This window comes from Halichoerus grypus, chromosome 7 (genome assembly GCF_964656455.1).
Source record: "Halichoerus grypus chromosome 7, mHalGry1.hap1.1, whole genome shotgun sequence".
In the NCBI taxonomy this organism is placed as follows: domain Eukaryota; kingdom Metazoa; phylum Chordata; class Mammalia; order Carnivora; family Phocidae; genus Halichoerus; species Halichoerus grypus.
The window spans coordinates 29,637,585-29,658,765 of record NC_135718.1 but is presented as its reverse complement, the minus strand read 5'-3'; the positions used below and the strand labels follow the sequence as shown (position 1 = coordinate 29,658,765).

The 21,181-nt window shown below is 51.3% G+C and overlaps 1 protein-coding gene across 1 annotated transcript in view; it reads right to left on the bottom strand.

Annotated features, from left to right (window-relative positions):
* Window positions 1-4,019: 4,019 nt before the first annotated feature.
* PYROXD2 (pyridine nucleotide-disulphide oxidoreductase domain 2) overlaps window positions 4,020-21,181 on the bottom strand; it is a 29,171-nt gene continuing 12,009 nt past the window's right edge. The window contains 16 exon segments of the mRNA XM_036080676.2: window positions 4,020-4,147; window positions 4,882-5,002; window positions 6,737-6,843; window positions 7,551-7,726; window positions 9,859-10,000; window positions 10,241-10,313; window positions 11,624-11,649; window positions 11,652-11,757; window positions 12,178-12,319; window positions 14,395-14,492; window positions 14,589-14,614; window positions 14,617-14,646; window positions 16,507-16,578; window positions 16,581-16,659; window positions 19,050-19,123; window positions 19,126-19,204. Coding sequence (XP_035936569.2) covers window positions 4,077-4,147; window positions 4,882-5,002; window positions 6,737-6,843; window positions 7,551-7,726; window positions 9,859-10,000; window positions 10,241-10,313; window positions 11,624-11,649; window positions 11,652-11,757; window positions 12,178-12,319; window positions 14,395-14,492; window positions 14,589-14,614; window positions 14,617-14,646; window positions 16,507-16,578; window positions 16,581-16,659; window positions 19,050-19,123; window positions 19,126-19,204 — 1,422 coding nt within the window. The 3' untranslated portion in view covers window positions 4,020-4,076.

Here is a 21,181-nt window from a genome sequence, read left to right as displayed (position 1 = left end):
TGGATTTGTGATCCATAAATAGACATCAATGCACAAGTAATTCACATCATTTAGACCCGGCCTGGATCATCATTTTAAACAAAGTTTCAAAGCCCCATCCATTTACTTTGGGCTTGTTTTTCGGCTAAGATAGGTTGTATGAAGGTAGTAAGGAACATTTTCCAAACCGCCACCAAGTGGCCAGAAAGACTTCAGGCTATTGCTAATATTTGGGTGTGCTTGGTTCTTTCTCATTTGTCTCTCTGTTTCTGTTCTTCTTCATCTTTGTCTATCTGCCAGTCTCTCTGTGTCTCTGTCTTTTTGACATATATGTCATTATGTCATACATATAGCTCTAATATGTATACAAAATACATATTATGTATATGTATGTATGTACATGTATTCATACATATATATACATATTAGGCATACCCATCACATGCAATTATTATGATTCTTTTAACTAATTCTCTATTTTGGGACATTTAAGCTGTTTTCAATATTTTGCCATTGCCAAGTAACACTGCATGAATATGCTGGTGCCTAAATCTTTGGGGACATCTCTGATATTTTCCTTAGGCTACATGACAAGATGTTGAGTCATCCACCAAATGGGTTGACTTTTGGTTGTTGGTTTTTGTGCCTCATCAAATACAAATTTGTGCTGCTGCCAACAATAAATGAGAGCGTCTTCTCTGCCCCCACTGGCAATTTTCTATTACAATAATTTTTCTCAGTTTCATAGGCAAAACATGATATTTTAGTTGTCATTGCATTTCATGGATTCCTGGTGAGGTTAAATATTTTTTCAAATTTGCTGTCATTTGAGTTTCTCCTCATTTGCATTTTGTGTTCCTTCTTATTTCACGTTTTTCCACTCCCCCCACAGAATGCTGCCCTGTGCTCGGGCAAGTCTCATCTCTGCTTTGGCCACGGAGGTGATATCAGTGTCCCACAGAAAACTCAGCATTGTCAAATGCTTTGCAAACAGAACATGTGTCAGCAAAATGCACATTCCCAAGGCCCACAGGTGGCTCGGCCAGACACATCTGTCATTCCTCCAACGAGGACGCCCAAAGTCCCCCCAGGGCTATAAACCTCACTTCTCACCCGGACTCTGGACGCCGTCACCCAGGGGCCACCAGAGCAGGAGGGGCTGGCCACGTGACCTAATGACTTAACCAGGTGAGGCTCACACGCACTTTGGGTTTTTACAGTTGTGCCTCAAAGGAAGTGTTCCCTACTGCTCTGGGGGAAATAGGCAACTGTAAATCAGGTAACAATATGGCACTGACTTATTTATCCTTGTAAGAGTTTTACATTCTGAAGTCGACAAGGGACCCATTGCCCAATCCACGGTCAATTTGCAGTCAGCACTTAGGGAAAGCTCAATCCTCCTTGCTCAGCCACGGCCTGCTGGGGGCTTGTAGGATCCATCGATCGTGTTTCTTGGTCTGGGCCAAATGTTATCTGCCCAGAGACAGGAAGTCACCAAACAGTGGGAAGCATTTCCTCTCTGTGCTAAGAATGCTCTTTCCCTTCTTTCCACTTGTCCTCTGAGTTCCTCCTCTGTGAGGGAATGTTTGCCCGGACAGCAGCCGCACCCAGGCAGACACAATGACGAATCACTCAAGTAGAAGTAGCGCAGTTCAAGAGTAGCTTTCTGGCCTTTGGTTGGTGCTAATTAGCAATCAAGGCCAAGCCTGAACTCAATGTCCCTTCATTAATTATGGTATGTCCTTACAAGAGAATATCAGGCAGCTATTAATAATAATGCTTTCAATGAATTTTTATGACTGAAAAATGCTCATGACATGAATTAAAACAAAATGAAGTTGTAAAACCCACATTCAGAAGTTAGAACATGATCTGGGGCATCTGGGTGGCTCAGATGGTTAAGCGTCTGCCTTCGGCTCAGGTCATGATCCCAGGGTCCTGGGATCAAGCCCCACATTGGGCTTCTGGCTCATTGGGGAGACTGCTTCTCCCTTTGCCTCTCCCCCCGCTCGTGCTCTCTCTCTCTCTCTCTGTATCTCAGTGTCTCAAATGAATAAATAAAATCTTTAAAAAAAAAAGAACATGATCCAAATTATCTAAAAGACTATCTGGAAGTAGTGTAAATAGTAACGGTGATTTTCTCTGTAAGCAAGATTATGTTTGCATTTTATGTTCTGTCTTATTATATTTTAAATTTTTCCTACATTCCTACAAGCTTTTGTGACTTTTTTCTTTTTTATTAAAGATTTTATTTATTTATTTTGACAGAGAGACAGAGAGACAGCGAGAGAGGGAACACAAGCAGGGAGAGTGGGAGAGGGAGAAGCAGGCTTCCCACAGAGCAGGGAGCCCGATGCGGGGCTCGATCCCAGGACCCTGGGATCATGACCTGAGTCGAAGGCAGATGCTTAACGACTGAGCCACCCAGGCGCCCCTTTTGTGACTTTTATTCACCAACCCCCCCCACCCCAAATCATGGACATTCTGAAACACCAGATCAGATGTGATGTGCCCCAGGCCTCCGGGGATTGGGCAGGGTCCTGTTTGTTATTCAGTTCTGTTCTTTGTATGCCAGTGCTGGGAACGGGGTGTGCTGGACCAGGGAGCCTGACTTCCCAGAGAATGAAGACCCGTCTGACTAGAGATTTCAGCCAGCATTTGCCCTACCCCACATGCTTCTTCCTCCCTTGGTTCCTTCCTGTCTTCTAAACATTTCCCCCCCTTGGGTCCCGGGAGGAAGCCTGTGGGGGGTTGAGGGCAAGTGAGGAAAGTATATCTCAGAACCCAGACCAGAACCAGATTTTCAACAAGCTCAGAAGGTCACTTGTGCCAGAGCCGAACACAGACCCTAGGTTGGCAGCCGTTCTTACGGAAAAAGCTCCATGGACTCAAATTTCACTCTGCTCCACCCTAGACACACGGCTGCTAGCAGGCGGGTTTCAGTTCTGGGTCCCAGGTTAAAAAAAGAATATTGAAGAGACCGCCTTCTGCGGAACACAAACGACAGTAGCACCTTCCCCAGCAGGCTTAGCAGCCGGACCGCCGCCACGTGCTGAATGTTGGCCGTGCGCCTGGTCCTGGACCAAAGCAGGACCTATGGTCTTATTTGATCTTTAAAGCAACTCCTTTGCAGATGAAAAATCTGAGTTGAGCAAGATTAAGTAATGAGATGGCTATATCCTAATCTGTATAAATTTTCCTGGGTAGGGGAGGGAAGAGATTCCCCGGGGAACCTTCTGCTTTCCCTGCTGACGGGGCCCCCTGGACCACAGCAGCCCTGGCTGCTGGAACTGGAGAAGCAGGCTGGGAGAGCTGCACTATATGTGGGGCATCTGTATGAATCTTTCTCATCAAGAGCGACGACTCAATTCACTTGAGAATAACACCGGTTTCCATCTAAAGGTTTCAGTGATGCGCCAGGTACAGCTCGTGAGAGGTAGGAAGTTGAATGCTCTCGAATCAGGAATGTGAGCTCCCAGGTGGCCCTCAGCTGCATCCACTTCGCCCTTACCCTTGACTGCAAACTGGTGGTTTTGATGGCTTGAGATGCCAAACTTCGTTCGGACCCCTGGCCCCTATGGATGGCTTTGTGGCTCGTTAGGGAATTGGGTCCTTTCTTACAGTTTGCCAGGAGCGTGATAGCAATAGATGAGCTCCCCCCAGGGCAGTCCCCTGGTCTAGCTGGTAGTGGGACCTTGCAGTGAGTATGGGGTGCTTGAATTAAAGCCTTCTGCTGGTCATATGGACTGTTTGCAGCTGAGGTGAGAAGGCTGAGTATCCTAGACAAGCTTATCCCACCTATTATTACATAGTCCTATGCACTTACGAATACGCAGAAAAAGCTAACATATAGGAAAAATGCAAATATCTACTCATACATAGAAAATATATTTAAAAAACCCCCACAAACTATCTATATAAAACACTGCTTTTAATAGAACAACACCAGTTCATCCAGGAGTCAGGGGTGCAAGGTTAACAAGTATCAAATGTAACCGGTATGTGGCTTGAGCACGAGGGCTTGTCAGCCCCCAGCCATATCCTGGGGCCCGGACCCAACGGGGACTTAAAATCTCAAGGTCAGAGTTGGTTCAGGGTCACATGCTCGTGAGGTCTCTGAAGACGACATGGGCTGCATTGCGTCCAGCGGCTCCCATGACGCCCCCTCCTGGAAGCCAGTCACCCGGGAACCTAAGCTGTGCTCACAACCCTGCCCAGGGAGCCCGCAGGGCCAGAGCTAACAGAGAAGCTGAGCGTCGGTGCCCACGGGCCGCTGCTCAGACTGCTGGCATCAGAAGCCCTAGGACGACTATTAAGACAGATTCCGGGCTCACCTCCAGGCTTCTTCCCCCAGAGCTCTGGGCAGGGGGCCCAGCGAGCAGTCCAAGCAAGGGCCCCCCTCAGTCTGGAAGTCAATGTGCTGGGTGGTGAAACTGACTCAGGGTGCGAGGGGGACGCTGTGGGGGTACAGACCTCTCTGGGACGTGTCCATAAGGAATGGCAGCCTTGGCGAGGTCTGTTAAGCTTGGCATAGAGGCCGGGAAGAATTTTTAAATTGGGAAACGCAATGTTACCAACGTTACCAGCCCGTATTGGTCTAAACTCTGGAGGGGGGATTCAGGGACATGGGTCTCTCTCAGCCCAAAGTCGGCATTTGGAGAGCCGCCTCTGCGACCTATTCTCAGGCCTCGTGAGGAGGAGGTGTGAGCTACCCCGAGGGTGGAGGGTGCAGCCAGCTGGCAGAGGCCCCGGCTGCTCCTCGTTTCCTGAGCGCTAAGAAGCCTGGGTATGGGGGATGACTTGTTCTCGTTCTCGTGGGACTTCCCTGCTCTCCCTCCTCTCCGCCTGCCTGCCGCACTGCCGATCCCAGCCACACAGGGAAGGGGGTCCCGGGGCACTCACCCGGGTGGGCACCACTTCCGCAGAGATACAGGCCTCGGAGGGGACCGCGGTAGCTGGAGTGCGGGGGCTCAGGGCGGGCGAAGTAGAGCTGGTCCAGGGTCATGGCACAGTGGAAGATGTTCTGCGGGAGGCGGGGCCGCAGTGGTTAACGTAGGAGTGTTAGGAGTTTTACAGCCTTTGTGAGTTTCTCCCCCTCCTCCCCTCCCAGGAAGGTTCTTCTCCTTCCAGCATATTTTCTTGGATTCTTATGAAGCAGAAAGTGGAGGGGAAGAGAGAGAACAGGTGCATGTCCTTGGGCTGCGGATGGAGTTTTCCAGAGGCACTTTTCAGGAGGAAAGAAAGGTGAGGAGCATCTTCAGAGTGGGAAAGAACTGAAAGGGGAAAGAAGAGGGAGATTTTAAGGGTTTTGCTGAGGTCAATAAATCCTCCTCATTGTGTTTGAAAAATGGAGGATTTGACTTATTTTGGTAGCCTTGGCCAAGAGCCTGGGCCCCCGGGGGTTCATGTCCCAGCAGAGTCACTGTAGATGGCAGACAAGGGGCAGAGGACTTGAGCTCAGTTCTGCTCCCCTGGCCTGGGTCCAAGCAGCCAGGACGTGGGGAGCAAGGGCCAGGGGGAAGGTCAGACTTAAGGGACAGGTCTGGACAAGAAGACTGACACCTGCTGGATGTCACCACAGGGATGTCCTTCCGGCTAACCCTCCCAGCATGTCTCAAGCTGACCTCATCCTCCCCTGCTGAGTCTGCTCTCTCCCACCTTCCCCACCTTGGAGGGCGGCATCACCTTCCCTGCCTGGGCCTCCAGGTGGACCCTTCCCGTCACCTCTGCCCTGACCTCTGCATGCACAAGGTACCGAGACTCCTCAGTTCTGCCTGCCCCACGCCTCCCATATCCCTCTGCTCCATTCAGTCCCCACTGCCTGGTCTCCTGAGCTCTATTCCTGGACCAGCGCTGTCCAATAAAAACATACCATGAGGGGCGCCTGGGTGGCTCAGCCGTTAAGCATCTGCCTTCGGCTCAGGTCGTGATCTCAGGGTCCTGGGATCGAGCCCCACATCGGGCTCCCTGCTCGGTGGGAAGCCTGCTTCTCCCTCTCCCACTCCCCCTGCTTGTGTTCCCTCTCTCGCTGTGTCTCTCTCTGTCAAATAAATAAATAAAAATCTTTAAAAAAAAAAAACATACCATGAACCACATATGCAATTTTTATTTTCTAGGAGCCACATTAAAATTTAAAAAGAAACTGGTGAAATGAACGTCAATAATATATTTTATTTAACCTAATAGATCCAAAACATTATCATTTCAACATGTGATCAGTATAAAAATTATTAATGAGATGTGTTCCATTTTTTTTTTATCCTAAGCCTCTGAAGGTTGGTGGGCAGGTGGCATGTGCAGCCCACCTCCGTTTGGCCTCACCCCACGGGAGCCACCAAGAGCCACATGAAGCTGGTGGCTGCCATATGGACCTGGCCTCCTAGCTGGTCCCTCTGTCCCCAGTGTCAGCGAGGTTTTGACAAATCAGAGAGGCAAGTCCAAGGACGTGCTGCCTTAAGAGGGGAGCTCCCTCTGAAGAAAGCCAGATGGGAGAGGTGCCCATGGATGTCCAGACAGCGGGGGCCATGGACCTGGTGACTTGCTTATCAGGCACTGTCTCTCCTGTCTGATCTCCTCACTCTTCCCCACTCCCTAGGTCAGACTACTTCTCTGTCCCCTTCCACTGTGGTCTCTGCGCCATCCTCCCTTCCCGATACAGGCTGGGTGTGGAGGGACGAGAGAAAGCTGAGTGGGCATGCCAGGGGGTGGGGGTGCAGGGAGAAGAATGTGACGAGGGACCCCCCGGTCTTGTACTCACCCCTCCAGGAAGCCTGAAGATTCTCTCCAAATCAAGTAGCGTGAGGACGTCCCTGCCCATCACGGAGCCCTTGGAGCCAGGAGCATAGGCCTTGATGCAATCGAACACTGGGTACCAAACAGCAGAGAAACGAGATGGTGTGAGGAGGAAGAAGATGAGGCGCTAGGATTGTACAACTTGGCCAATTTATGAAAATTCATTAAACTACACACTTAAAATGGGCTTATTTTATCATATGCAAATCATATCTCAATAAGCAAAAAATAAGAACAGTCCATGGGCAAGTAAATAATTCATTACAAAGGCCTGTGGGTCTACCCCACTTTCCCACCTGCTCACCCCAACCCTAACCACGAAGTTACTTGTCTCCCATGAATATGCAAAGCTTTCTTCATTTCCTCGCTTTGCTCAAGTTGTCTCTTTGCTTGGAATGCCCACTGCTGCCTGGCCAACTCCTATTCATCCTTTTAAACCCAGCTCAAATGTCCCTTCCTTTGGAAAGCTCTCCTTGTCTCTCTGGCAAATAGCTTCCACCTTTGATTCACATAGTACGTTGTATTGTAAGATTGGTTTCCCCCAAACCGTGACTGGACTGTGAGCAACTTAAGGAGAGGAACTGTGTCTTTTAGGCTTTCTTTGCCCAGCGCCTGGCCCCAGCAGGCATTCACTGTGTTGACTCAGGTTCCGTTCGGTACCGGTCGGTACTTCTCTTCCTCTGGGACAGGACTTACCAGGTGTTAATCCTGAATGGGGCAATCAGGAGGGGAGGGGTCCCAGCTGTCACTGCGGAGACAGGACGGGCTGCCCTCTTTACCTTTGTCTGCATATGCGTTTCTCTCCTGCTCATCCCTCACCCTGCCTCCAGCCAGTGTGTAGGGCGGGTACTGAGTGAAGAGGGAGACGCCATGGCAGCCGGGGGGAGCCAGGGTGGGGTCCAGCGAGGAAGGGATGCAGAGTTCAATCAGAGGCCTGCCGCAGTGGGGAGGAGAGAGGGTCAGGTGTGAAGAGAAGCAGCCGCCCCAAGGGAAGGGGCTGGGAGTGGCTCCGAGGTGACAGGGACCGGAGGAAGGCAGGCCTGGGGCAAGATGAGGGGGTGTCTGCAAGGCTGTGGCGGTTGCTGGCCCGCACGGGCTCCGTGGCCCCTGGGACGGCCCAGACCACCCCGAGGAGCTCCCAGCCTCGGATGCACAGCCCCCACTCTCAGGTCCCACGTAGCCTCCCTCGACCTGCGTGCCTGTCCCCACCTGCCTCCACCACCCCCTGCGCTGTGACGGGCCCAGCAGACAGCACACACGGGGGAAGGGGCCAGGCCCAGGGCAGCAGCCGTCAGGCGGCCAATTTCAGCCCAGGTTACCCCGTCTGCACACCTTGCCCTGAGCAGCCTGTGCAAACCAGAGCTGCTGGAGCTGCAGCCACCCGCCAGAGCCCCAACGATCTCCCGCCCCTCCCCTGCTTACAATGCCGTGTCTACTCGGAGCACACTGCCCTCCAATCTCCAAATATGACCACCTTCGAGGCCGCGTGAAACGCCCTCTCTCCCCGCATCCCTCACTTGCGATGTGTCCTCGGAACCTGGATGTCCACTAGGCATCTCCAGAGTCACTTGTCCAAACCCGAATGCCTAAAGCCTGCTCCTCCCCCCACACACCAGGTTCCCCTTTTTTATAAAGACAAACACCTTCTTCCAGTGGCACTTCTTTTGCTCACACCCTACTTCCTGTCAGCAGCAAATGCGGGCAGCTTCACCTTCAAATACCCAGTTATCTGGCCACTTCTCGTCACTTCCGCCATCCCCACCTTGGTCCAGGCCACCGTCTTCTGTCCCTTGGATTCTGCAGTAGTCACCAATTGCAACAGATGCCTTTTTTCCTCCCAACAGTAGCCAGAGTGGTCTTTCCAAAATGGAAGTCAGGCTTGGCACAAACTTTCCAGAAGTAAAAGCCAGGAGTGGCTGACAGGGCCCAGCTGCAGCTCTGGGACCCTCCCCACCTCCCCTTGCTCCCAGGTTCTCTTTCTCCAGCCTCTCTGGCTACATCCCTGTGCCTCCAACACAGTAGTCCACTCCTGCCCCAGGGCCTTTGCACGTGACTTGCCCTCTGCCTGGATGTTCTTCCTCAGATATTTATAAGACCTTTATTCTCATTTCCTATGGGTCTCAGCTCAAACACCATGCTGTCAGAGATGCCTTTCTTTCCTGACCTCCTTATGAAGACTAGTGAACCATCTGCTCCTCTGACCTATTTTTCTCCATACTATCAGTGCATGTTTGTTGATTGTCTTGCCTTCCACCATAGAAGGTCAGTGAACTGAGGGCGGAAGCCATGTTGACTTTGCTTGCTGCTCTGTGCCCAGGTCCCTGGACTAAGCCTGGCACAGAGTAGAAGCTCCTCCAAAATATTTATGAATGAATAAATGGACATTGCCTTCTAGCCTTCTCCCAGGGCGCACATCCTCTTTACACCATGCTGTAAGAATTTGTATGCCTGCCCTGTGATAAGCTTTGTGTCTGTTTCAGGCCCCTGCCTGACCCCAACTCCCCTAACCCACACTCAATAGAGAGTCCCCCACAGAACAGGTTTTCAACAAGCTTTGGGGGACAATTGACAGTATGGAAAGATACTTGCTCCTGAAACATCCCTGCCTGTCTCCGAAGGATGGAGATTCAGCTGGGCTGGGAGGTCGGAAATGCTTTTAGAAGTTTTGCATGAAGGTGGCTTATCAGAGACAAGAGAATATGGAGCAGGGAGATCGGGTGAGTGTGTGCCCTCTGATGGGCTGCTGAGTCAGAGAGACCTCTTCTCTCCCAGAAAGCATTTTCTCCAGCTCTTCCGAAATGCCAGTGCTGTTCTCTCTGCAATCCTTTGCCCCTTCTGCTAATCTGTGACACTTGGCTGCACCGCATCCTACTCTTTACTCTTCACCTGCCCTGGCCCACAGACTTATCGCCTGGGATGAACTTCCTCTCCTTAGAACGTAAGTATGGATGGATTTAGGTAGATCCTAAGACACTGTGACTGTTAAGTACCAGGAGGAAGAGGCAATCCCCTCTGTGTCTAGATAGTCACCCACCCTTTCCCCAGCCCGTGTGTGTAGGAGTGTCCCAGGGGACACAAAGCCCAGGGCCGTCCACGGCATCTTCGAAGGCCTGGTGGAGGAGGAGTGTGTCTTCACAGTTCAGGTGGATGGAGCACTGGTGATGGGGCAGTGGCTGGCCGCCGGGAGCACTGGGGGCCACCAGGAAGTCAGGCAGCCTGTCGACAGCCACTGAGGGACCAAAGAGGAGGGCGAGGGCCCAAAGGCCTTGGTCCTCGGCTTCCAGGATCCTCCTTCTCTGCCCATCACCCTGCTCACCCAAGTGGTGGATTGGAAAGAAAAAGTATGGGGGGGGGGCAGGGTGGAGGCGAGGGAGTAGAGATGATGATATAAGTCAGTTTTTCCAAAACTGGGAGATTTCTCACTCAGATAATGGCAAAGAGACAGCTTTGCAATCTGTGTGCCTCTTACCGTTGATCTTGGTAACAGGTGACTTGGTGTCCAGCTGGGAGATCCTCTCCATGAACTCCTTAGGAAGCCATTCCTGGAAGAAGGTTCCATGAAAAGGCCTGGGGATGGTCGAGGCCCCAAGGGGGCTGCCTTCTTCCTTTGCTCAGGATGGTCCCTCAACCTCCACTGCCAGGAATCCTTTCTATCCTTCAGAGCTCAGCCAAAGCACATCTTCTGTGAAGGCCTCCTGGATCCCCCCTGCCCCCAGCTCATCACTAACCACTTCTTCCTTCGAACTCTGCTGGAGCAAATGTAAGTGGTCCACACCAACTCCAACTTTGGATGTGGCCAGTGGGCTGAAGGCCCCTTTCCTCCTCCAGTCTGTAAGCTCTTGAAAGTCTTGATTATCTCAGAATTATCTCGACAAGATGCTTTTGAACTGATGTTTGTTGAATTTTCTTAGTGGAATCACCCAGAAAAAGTGGTGCCTTGTCCCCCCAAATAGTCCCAAGAATTGTTGGAAGATCCATACTCATATACATATTATCATATGTTTTGGTGACAGGGAAGGTGCGATCAGTTGCCACAATTGCCCCCAATCCTCACCCCTCCCTGTATCCACACACCTTTGTAACCTCTTCCCACTGTGACTCTGGGCTTGGGACAAGGTGAATGCTAGCAAGTAGGATGCAAACAGAATCCTGAAAAACACCTGCATGAGTGAGTTTGCTCACTTTTGCCCTCTGCCAGATTGGAGAACATGCCTCACTTATCATCTGGAGGATGAAAGACACATAGAGCAGAGCTGGTCAACCTGGTCATTCCAGCAGAAACGGTCTTGGACCAGCCACAGCCAGCCCGCCTGGGCACATGAGCGAGGCCAGCCAAGATAGCAGGGCCCACTAGTTGACCCACAGCTGATGGAAGGTGCCTGAGCAAGCCCAGACCAGCTGAACTCAGCCAAGTTCAACTGAATTCTCCAGTTCTGAGTACTAAGTCAGTACTTCTTATTAAATGCCCAGAGGCTGTGTGGTTGTTTCACGCGGCCCTGATACGGCCATAGATAACGGACACAGACGGTGGAACCAGAGTTGGTTAGAGCAGCGAATCAGGTGGTAGGAAAACTCTGGATTAAAAGTCAGACCTGGGCTCTAACTCTGGTTCTGCCAATTGCCAGCTGCATGGCCTAAGTCACCTCATTCCCCTGGACTTTTCTCCCCACGTGTGAGGCTTCTTCCCTGTTTGCTACGTGCCTGTTAGGTAAGGGAGAGAAGGACTGGCTTCCCCTAGTGCAGAGAGAGCGGGCACTTGCATCTCCCGTCCTCATGCAGTCCTGGCGCCCTTGACCAACACCCCCGCCCCCCCACCTTGGCAGACACCTTGCCTCCAGCCCCCAGGCCTCACCTGTGGCGTCAGCTTCAGGAAGCTGGCTGTGGGGATGTGTGGGACAGCACCACTCTGCTCCTCAGCTCCGAGCCATCTTGCGGCACGACTCCTTGGATGCGCCCTTCACTGCTCACCAGCACTTTAGCCACTGTCTAGAGCCCACCAGAGCGAGACCCCGGAAACGCCCCAGGAAGGAAAATACAGGTTGGATCTTGGGGGATCTCCACTGTCTGTGCTGCTCCTGGGTGCTCACAGCTTCCACATCTGAATCCACCCTGCTGGGCTCTGCGGCAATGTGGTGAAGCCTCAGCCCACCCACTCCAACGCAAAGGCTCGGCTTGAATGGGGGCTAGGGGCCAGAGCATTCAAAGGGGGGTGGTCAGAAGAACTGGGACCTGGATGACAGCTGCTCAGCCATTAATAGGCTGCTCAGCCATTAACAGGCTGCACAAACTTAGCCCCTTGATTCCAAAGCCCCACTTTGTGCATTGGTAAAATGAGGAACCCTCTGAATTTGACATTTGGTTCCATACTGGGATCCCCGCAAATAATCGGGGTGGGGGGAAATTCACCTTTTCAGTGAAGATGCTTGCTCCGTGTGCGGTGGCTGAGCTTGAGATGGCATCAGAGAGGGCACCCATGCCATCCTGGACATAGCCCCAGGCCACCTGCATCCCCTCCAGGCCCCCCATCACGTGATGGAGAAGCACATACCTGAGGACAGACCATTGGGGTCAGTGGTTGGAGGTGTGGTTTAACTCCCCAGAGCTCTAGGTGCAAACAGTCTTTTCTTTCTGGTACCTTTAGCCTCTCCCCGTCCCCGTGCTGCCTTTCCCATCAGCCTTTAAATGGGCTCTAGGCTCCTGTAAGGGCTTTTGCCTCACACCCTACATTCTCTCCCCATGCAAACGTGTCTGCGGGCAGAGCTTTAGCACCAACCACGCGGCGGCGATGCCCAAACCCGCAGCCCTAACTCTCTCCTGAGCGCCAGCTACCCCAGAGATCCCCACTTGTGTGGGGTTTTTTGGCTGGCAGCTGAAACCCATCTCTTTCCCCATTCCCCAACCTGTTTTTCCTTCATTCTCCCCATCCTAGTGATGGCAGCTTCCGTTTCCCACAGAAAGCTGAGGGCCAGTCGTGCAAGTCGCACCCATGCCTCACCAACTCCATGCCATCAGGCGCCATCAACCCTGCCTCCCAAAGAACTTTCCAGTTCCCCCTCCCTGAGGCCTCTTTCCTGGGCCAGGCCTCTCCTCCCTTCCTTCAACTCCTGCAGTGGTGTCCTCCTAGTTGGACCACCTTCTCCCACTCTTTCTTCCCTGAAGACCTGGAGCCCCATCACAAAGTTAGCCAAGTCCTGCCACTTCTCTCCTTGGATGCCTTTGCTGGCTCAGCATTGCTCTCAGGGGCATGGCCAGTTTCCGGACACGCCTCCAGGGCTCCAGCCTCATCCCTCACCAAGCTCCCCCTCTCAGCCTGCACTCCTGCCAAAGCAAACCTCCACATGGTCCTGGCTCAGCCCCCAGCGTTTGCACGGGCTGATCCGGCAGCCTAGAAGCCCCTTCCTCCCTTGTGTCTGTTTAGCTAATTCCTCCTGTCCTGAGAGTCTCAGATTAAACATCTCTTCTTCATGGAGGCCTCCTCTGACCCTGGACAGCGTTGCTTCCCTGCCCCACCCCCACCCCAATCCTCACAGAACTCCACTATCGACATTTGCTCTGTGTCTACCCCTCCTAGGAGGGTCTCAGTGCCCTTCATGCCCTGGCCCTGCACCTGGCACAGGTAAGGGCTCCATCAATATTCACTGGAGGAATTAATGAAGAAACAAATTACTTAAAGGCGCACTTCACACACTGGGCAGTAGCTACGCCTCCCAGAGAGCCACAGAAAAAAGGACAGGAGGCCCCAGTGGAAGATCCAAACTGGCTGGTGGATCATAGAGTTGGCCAAGGTAGGGCAACCATTGCCAACCCCCCTTTTCCATGGCCCTGGGGAATTCGGAGCTGGCTTAGTGTGTGCTGAAAAACCCCTTCCAAGGGTGATTCTCATCCTTTGAGAGGAAAGCCACATTGACACCTTCTAGCTGCATCTTCTGATGCACTGGAAATGGCCCAACACTTGGCAGCATCCTCTATCCCAAGACACAAGCGCACGCACACGCACACGCACACCCTCCATTCCTGCTCCTACGAGGGGCTCATTAAGTCACACCACAGGTACAGACTTCACTGGGTCTTGCTGCCCCCTCTTGGCTCAGCTGCCAACATGCCCCCCTCACAAAGGGAAAGGCAGTGCCCCCCCCCCCACCGCCATGAAGGCATCTGTGCGTGTGTGTCCTGGGACCCCAGGGAAAGGATCTGTGGGGGACAGAGGGGCAATGGAACTTTGTGGGAGGAGAAGAGATAGAAAGAGGGGAGAGAGAGAAGAGGGGTAGAAGGGAGAGAGAGAAAAAGGAGGAAGAGGCGGAGGAGGAGAAAGAGAGCTGTTCATGTTGAGCTATCACAGTGGGAGAGAGGCTTTTCTCGCTGGAGCATTAGGGAGAAGTGGCTAAGAAGGAAGATTTTGGAGGGTCAGCTGGGAATCAGCTCTGCCACCACTAGCTGTGTGACTTGGGGCAAGACCTGTCCCTACTCTGAACCATGGCTCTCAGGTGTGGCTTTGAGGGTTCGATGAGTGCCTGGCTTCGTGCCTGGCTCACTGGGAGAGCTTGGTGGGAGACAGCTATTAGCACTTTCGTTGGGAGATTCACTCTGCTCCCGCTGCACCCCACCCCCCTGCCCCGCACTCACCCACTCCCCGGAGTGTGGGGACTTGTCATGGCTCCAATCACAGCATTCGTGGCCAGAGTGGCTTTTAGAGGCTCGGACTCAAACCACTGATCCAGCACCTGGGACAGCAAAATGGCAGGGAGAAGGGCATAGGGGCCCCGGGGAGAGAGTCCCCTTCACTGTGGGGTCCAGCCTGAGGCTGGGGAGCCCCTCACCTTTGTAATTGGAGCTGTGAGGACTCATACTGGGGCAGCTGGGCTTCCAGCACATGACCTGAAAGAGAAGACCCATAAAACATAAATTGAGACAGGAAAGAAGGAGTCATTCCAATCTGCGGTATCTCTGTTCTTATTTCTTTATCTGTAAAATGGGAGTAATATTTCATATCCCCAAGAGCTCCTATAAGTTCTCTGGGAAGCTACAATAGTAGTTGCTATAAGTAGCTACAATAAGCTACTATTTCATATCCCCCAGAGCTATATAAGGAATAAATGACATATGTAAAGTGTTTGCAAGTTCATAGGCACTGAATACGTTTTAGGGGTTGGAATTATTTTTGGAAAAATGTTAACTTGTACCTTAGTCCCTTACTTTGAACTCTGTAAGGCCCATCCCCGGGGAGGTAGCCAGCTAGGCCGGTCCACAGCTCTGAAGCTGATTCACACTATCTCAGAGAGTAACTGGGCAGTAAGGCCCCGAGGGCATGGATCGTGATCTCTAGCAACTTTAGCCCCAGTGCCTGGCTTAGTGTCTGGCACATAGCACTTGCTTAATAAATTTTAACGCATGAAGCTTCTTGGACTGGTCCCCTGAGAGGCCATGTCTACTTCTGGCATTTGTGATAGATTCTACTGGTTCTGATCCTTCACTCCTCCCCATAGCCACACACTTTTTCCAAGCAACTCTGCAGTGCCTCCCACTATAGCTGGGATGACCTGCCCTGCTCCTTGAGTCTGGGCTCACCCACGTGATTTGCTTTGGCCAATGGGATGTTTACAGATGGGAGGCAAACAGATGCTTGAAACTGGCCCACACATCGCGCTATGCTTCTGCCATTGACGTAAGATGGCCATGCCTGGGCCAGCCTGCTGCTTCCAGGAAGAGGGTGGGAAGCACCTGGAGCACAGCTAGCCTGGCTGATGTGCCCCAGCCATAAACCCACCTGTGGACCAGACCAGACTGGACTGTGCAGACACGTGAGAAATAGAGGTTTATTTTTACATGCTACTTGAGTTTTGTAGCTGTTACACAGCAATTTTGTAGCCATAGCTAACTCATTCAGCACTTTTCTAGAATGCAGAAGCTAACCTGGTCTTCATATCCTGGAGGAATGGCAGAAAATAGCAGCATGCTTGGTGAAATGTCCCTTCTCATACCCATGGCAGACATCACTAATTCATCACAGAATTTTTTCTTGCTGAGCCCAAATCTAGCATCCTTCCGGTATGGGGGCATCTCTTCAAACTCTCTTGGCCCCTCTCTCTTATTCTAGCCAAGACTATGGTGACAAGCTCCATGCAGGCTTCATCAGCTTCACACGGTAAAACCCGGCAGCATCTCACCTCAGATCTGTAGGATGTGCCTCATCATTTCTTCCCCGGGGTGTCCCTGGCACCATGACAGGACACCCACAGGAACCCACTGGGCACCCATGAATGCACTGCCCAGAAGTTAATGCTCCAGGTGGGAGTTAAACCCCATGGGGCACTCTTTGACCAGTGGGGGACAGAACCTGATGGATAAATGTTTCCCCTTTTTTCTCTTGGGAATGGTCCTGACGTGCACTTCCTAAGGCCCCCGGGGTGGTCCTCCTAGGATCCAGCACCTGTCACCTGTGGTAGTGGCCAGCACAGTAGCACACCTGGGACTGACCCTTCCTCTTTCCAGTTTCACTCCCCCTTTCCTTGGGGTCACCCATCAAAATGAACTACGTGCATACAAGGCTTCACCTCAGGCTCTATTTCTAGGGCCGCCAGGCTAATATCTGCTCAGCAGAGTGCTCTGGGCAGCCCCTATTCATGGACGGCAGTTGGCGGGCTTATGAAGGCTCAAGCTCATGTCCAATCATCAAGAAAATGGGCTCAACATCCTGAACGTCACTCATCATGCCTGATGCCTGCACTTTGGACTTACCGGCCTGCAGCAGGGGCTTGAGCATGGAGAGCGACTGGAGCCTTTGCAGCAGGGAACCCCTCTGGAAGGCCTCATGTCCACGGGGACTGCGTCCAGCAGAGGGTCTATGGCTAATGCCAACCGATTCATGAACGCTTCATATTTGGGAAAGGCCTGGAACAGAGAGCTCTGAGTCAAGGCCCCATTGCTTAGCATCCCACGAGGACATTGCCCCCACGCTCTGACCTCCATCCCATCCCCACATGGCCTGCGGCTCCTAGCCAAGCCTCCGTGGCTCCTCAGACCTCACGCCCAGCCTTGGCTCAGCTCGGCCATGGAAAATTACTCCCAGTTCCAGGCCTGTGAGCTGACGTCAGCACTAGGGGAGGCCAGAGAGATCTTAAGCAGATGAGCCACCAGGGTGGTGGCAGGGACAAGGGGTTATGCTGGCTGAGACCAGCCATCAGCCACAGAAAACTGGCAAATATCCTAGCATGTGGTCTCTGTGATAAACCAGAAAACCACTTAAAGTTTCTTCTCTCGGTCCTGTCTTTCCACATATTACTGGTGGAAGTAAGATCTCTTCCCCTGTATTGCAGCATGATGACTGTTCTTTCCTGGTCGTCTGCAAATCTATGTCCTCTTGACATACACAGAAACAGAAGCCTACATCCCTTCACTCAACAAGCCCCAATAACAGAATCCATTTCTTTTCTCTTTTCTCCTTTCTTTTTTTCTCTTTTCTTTCTTTTTCTTTCTTTCTTTCTTTCTTTTTCTTTCTCTTTCTTTCTTTCTTTCTTTCTTTCTTTCTTTCTTTCTTTCTTTCTTTCTTTCTTTCTTTCTTCCTTCCTTCCTTCCTTCCTTCCTTCCTTTCTCTCTTTCTTTCTTTCTTTTCTTTCTTTCTCTTTCCCTTCCTTCCTTCCTTCCTTCCTTCCTTCCTTCCTTCCTTCCTTCCTTCCGTCCTTCCTTCTCTTTCAGAATCCATTTCAGTAGTGTGGTTAGAACACACCCTTCCTTCGCTGGGTGGGCGACAGGAGCATGGATGGATGCCTGTGCCACGGGCAGCCCTATCTTGATCCCCAGCCCCCAGCTTTCAATTTTTGGTTCATCTATACTAATGAATATATCCATAGAATTTTAATAAGGTTGCATTAAAAAAAGTTCTGCACTGAAGTATGTTTGAGAAGTCTTGATAAAAATGACCTTAAACAGCCTACAGTAGGCCCTCCATGTGGCAACGTGAGAAGACAAGACCAGAAAAGGGTTTCCTTACTTCGGGATGTGGCCCCTGCCTCCTCCTATGGTCACTAGCATGCCAACCACTCTCCACCAGGCCCAGCAACGTGGCCTCGTCCTGAATCCTCTCCAGTGCACCTGGGCAGTTCAGGGTTTTGAGGAGAGGGTGGAGGCCCTGGCCCCCAACCCACTGCACAGAAAAGAGGCCGTTTCAAGAAGCAAGCTCCCCAGGTGATTCTGATCATCAGCCGGCTTTAGAAGCCACTGATTGAGGAGAGATACCGTGGGGCCGTGGTTCTCTGGGTTTTACCCAACACTAGATTACAAAAAGCAATGGGATAGGAGTTCATGCTGTGCCTTCAGCTTGTATTTAGGCTTGGTACAAAAATATGTCCCTTCAAAGAATCTATATCTGCAAAACCAGTCACATCAGGTCCGTAACATTATTCAACGGCTCATATACATGAAGCTACCCAACAAATTCCTTATAATGCAATCCCAAGAAAAAAAATGTGCATTCTCCATCAGACGTATGTCTTCCTTCCACCAGACCTGCATGCTCTCATGGACAATTTCTTGCCTTGGGCTGCCAGGGGATTGATGCCAAGTCAAATGAATATTTATTACAATTCTCTTATCCTAAAGACTTGATCCAGTTCATTCTATCCTTAATTGTCTTTGATCCTCCCTTCATCGTTCTTTTTGGCTTCACGGGCTTTAACATTGATAACCACCTGGAGTTCTTTCCAAAAGCAAGAAAGATGGAAAACACATATAGTATAAGTACATACCAGTGGATTCCCTTTTGAAATTCAGCTGGCTGAGACCACCTGAACAGTGGCCTCATACTGAACACACACAGGTTTGAGGGTGTCCAGTGTCCACTGGTCTTTTTTTTTAAGATTTTATTTATTTCAGAAAGAGAGAGAGAGAGCGAGTGAGAGAGAAAACACAAACTGGGGTAGGGGCAGAGGGAGAGGGAGAAGCAGACTCCCCGCTAAGCTGGGAGCCTGATGTGGAGCTCGATCCCAGGACCCTGGGATCATGACCTGAGCCGAAGGCAGCCGCTTAACCAACTGAGCCACCCAGGCACCTCCAGTGTCCACTGGTCTTAATCAGTGTTCTCCATCCCCTTCTCTTCGAAGTGCCTGAGATCAGAAGCTACCTCAGACTGGAGCCCTCCTAGGGCGGGTGGAATGGCCTGTCCAAGGCCTCATGGTCTTTGGACAACATGTTCTAGGATGACTCTAACCAGGCCCAATTCCTTTCAAGAGCCACCTACATGCTGGCGAGGGAGAAGGAGATCTGTTGCTGGTCCCTTTCCCTACCTGGGCATCTTTCCGTGAGAACTGGGCAATCTGCTTCTGGTTTTCCTCAATATCTGTGCCCAGAAGAAGGGAACGGGCACCTTGCTCCCCATACCCTCTTCCAGCATTGGGGTAAAGGAGTAGGGGTTTTGAAGACAAAGCTTCAGCCCGTATTTCTGCAGAACATAGATAGCATAGCAACATTTTAAGGGGTCTGTGTCCTCTGCCCTTGACCCTTCTCTGATTGTGTTTGCAACCATTTAGGTACCTGCATACAGTTCCTCAAGGCAGGTGGTGCTGCTTCTTATTTTTTAATGTAAGTGTATAAAAAGCGCTCTTGCCCAGGCATCCTTTGGCAGGCCACATCACACCACACCACACCACACCACACCACGCCACGCCACGTCATACCACACCATCTACACCCCACCCTGCCACACCATACCATGCCGCACTACACCCCACCCTGCCACACCATACCATACCACACTACACCATGCCACGCCATGCTACCCTGATCACCTCACAACAACTGTAAGTATATCATCCTCATTGTACGAATACAACAGAGGCTCAGTGCAGGGAAGTAAGTTGTCAAAGGTCACCTTAGGAGGTGGATCTAGGTTTCAAAACCACATCTCTGTGACTCCAAAGCTCTGGCCCTCAGCACTAGTCTATAACTACCCCCACTTCAGAAATAAATAATTAAAATGTAGAAGGACACAATAACGTAATGGTTATGTGAAAATCCATACTTAGAAGATAGATAAATTATTCACATCAAAAAATTTTATTTACTTTGCAGACTCATTTACTCCAGGGTCACTTTAAATGGAAGTTCCCTCGATGTATTTAAAATATGATTTGATTTACAAATATTTGACTGGCAAACAGAACTTTCCAAGAGCACAGCTACTTCTTCGATGGAGGTACAGATAAAACAAAAGGGGCCTGTGCTAGCCCCACAAATAAGACCTACTCTTCCCACTAGAGACATCTTTCCCGAAACCACTCTACTGAGGTATGACTGACATACTGAAAGCTGTACACATTGAACGTGTTTAGCCTGATGAATCTGGCATCTAGAGCTTCTTTCTCAGCTCCCTCCCCTCTGTGACAGCTCTGCTCCCATTATCACCTGAGCAGCAAGGCCTCCCTTACACACCCAGCACTTGTGCCCCCTCAGCCTGCTTTCTTTGTCTCTGAAACACTCACTGCCACCTGGCTAATTGCATACTTAGTTTCCCCGTCTCCCCTGGGGTAGACCGTGAGCTCTGTGGGCTCAGGGGCATAGTCCCTTTGCTCAGCACCTGGATGTACTGCAATCAATATGTATTCTGTTGACTGAACAAATGAACGCCATGTTGCAGACAGGGGAGATGTCCAGAGACAGAAACGAGATCTGTGAGGAGAAGTTCTGGAAAACACAAGGAAACCAAAAAAGCCTCTCCAACAATTACAGCTGAAGTTTCCCCAAGCCAGAGATATTCCAGATGGCGGGACTGCCATGGGTGGAGCATACTGTGGAGGTGAATCCGAACAGTGGTAGGGGTTTGGGCTGGGAGACTTCCAGGGTTCTTTCTCACACCAAGATGGGGAAAGCTGGAGGAAGTTCCAGCCTGGTTTCCTTCAGGTTAGTAAACTCTTTCTCACCCAGGAAGTATCCTAAGTTTCTCCTTTTCCTTCCCCCTCATCCTGTCCATTACCAAGTCTCACTGGCCCAGTCTCTCCAGAAGTTGTATGCTTCTCTCCATCTCCACTGCCCCTCATCCCAAGCTGCCATCTCGTGAACCACTGCAGCCACTGCCTTGCCGGTCTCCCTGAGACCACAGCTGCTTCCGCCACATTCCACGCCACCCAACATGTGGACTGACCTTTCCTGAAGTTACAAACCCCACCCCTCCACTTCCTCTGCCCATGGCACTCCAGGATAAAATGCAGTCCTTCCTTCACAGCCTACAAGGCCCTATCTCAGTTGGCCCCCCAGCCCCTCTCATATACCATCTGCTGCCCCTCTGCCCATCCCTCGTCTGCTTTCTTCCACCTTGGGCCCGACCATCTTTACTTCCCTCTGCTCAGGTGACCACAAGGCTGCTAACTTCTTAACATCTGCATGTCAGCTCAAATGTCACCTCCTCAGGAAAGCTGTCCTG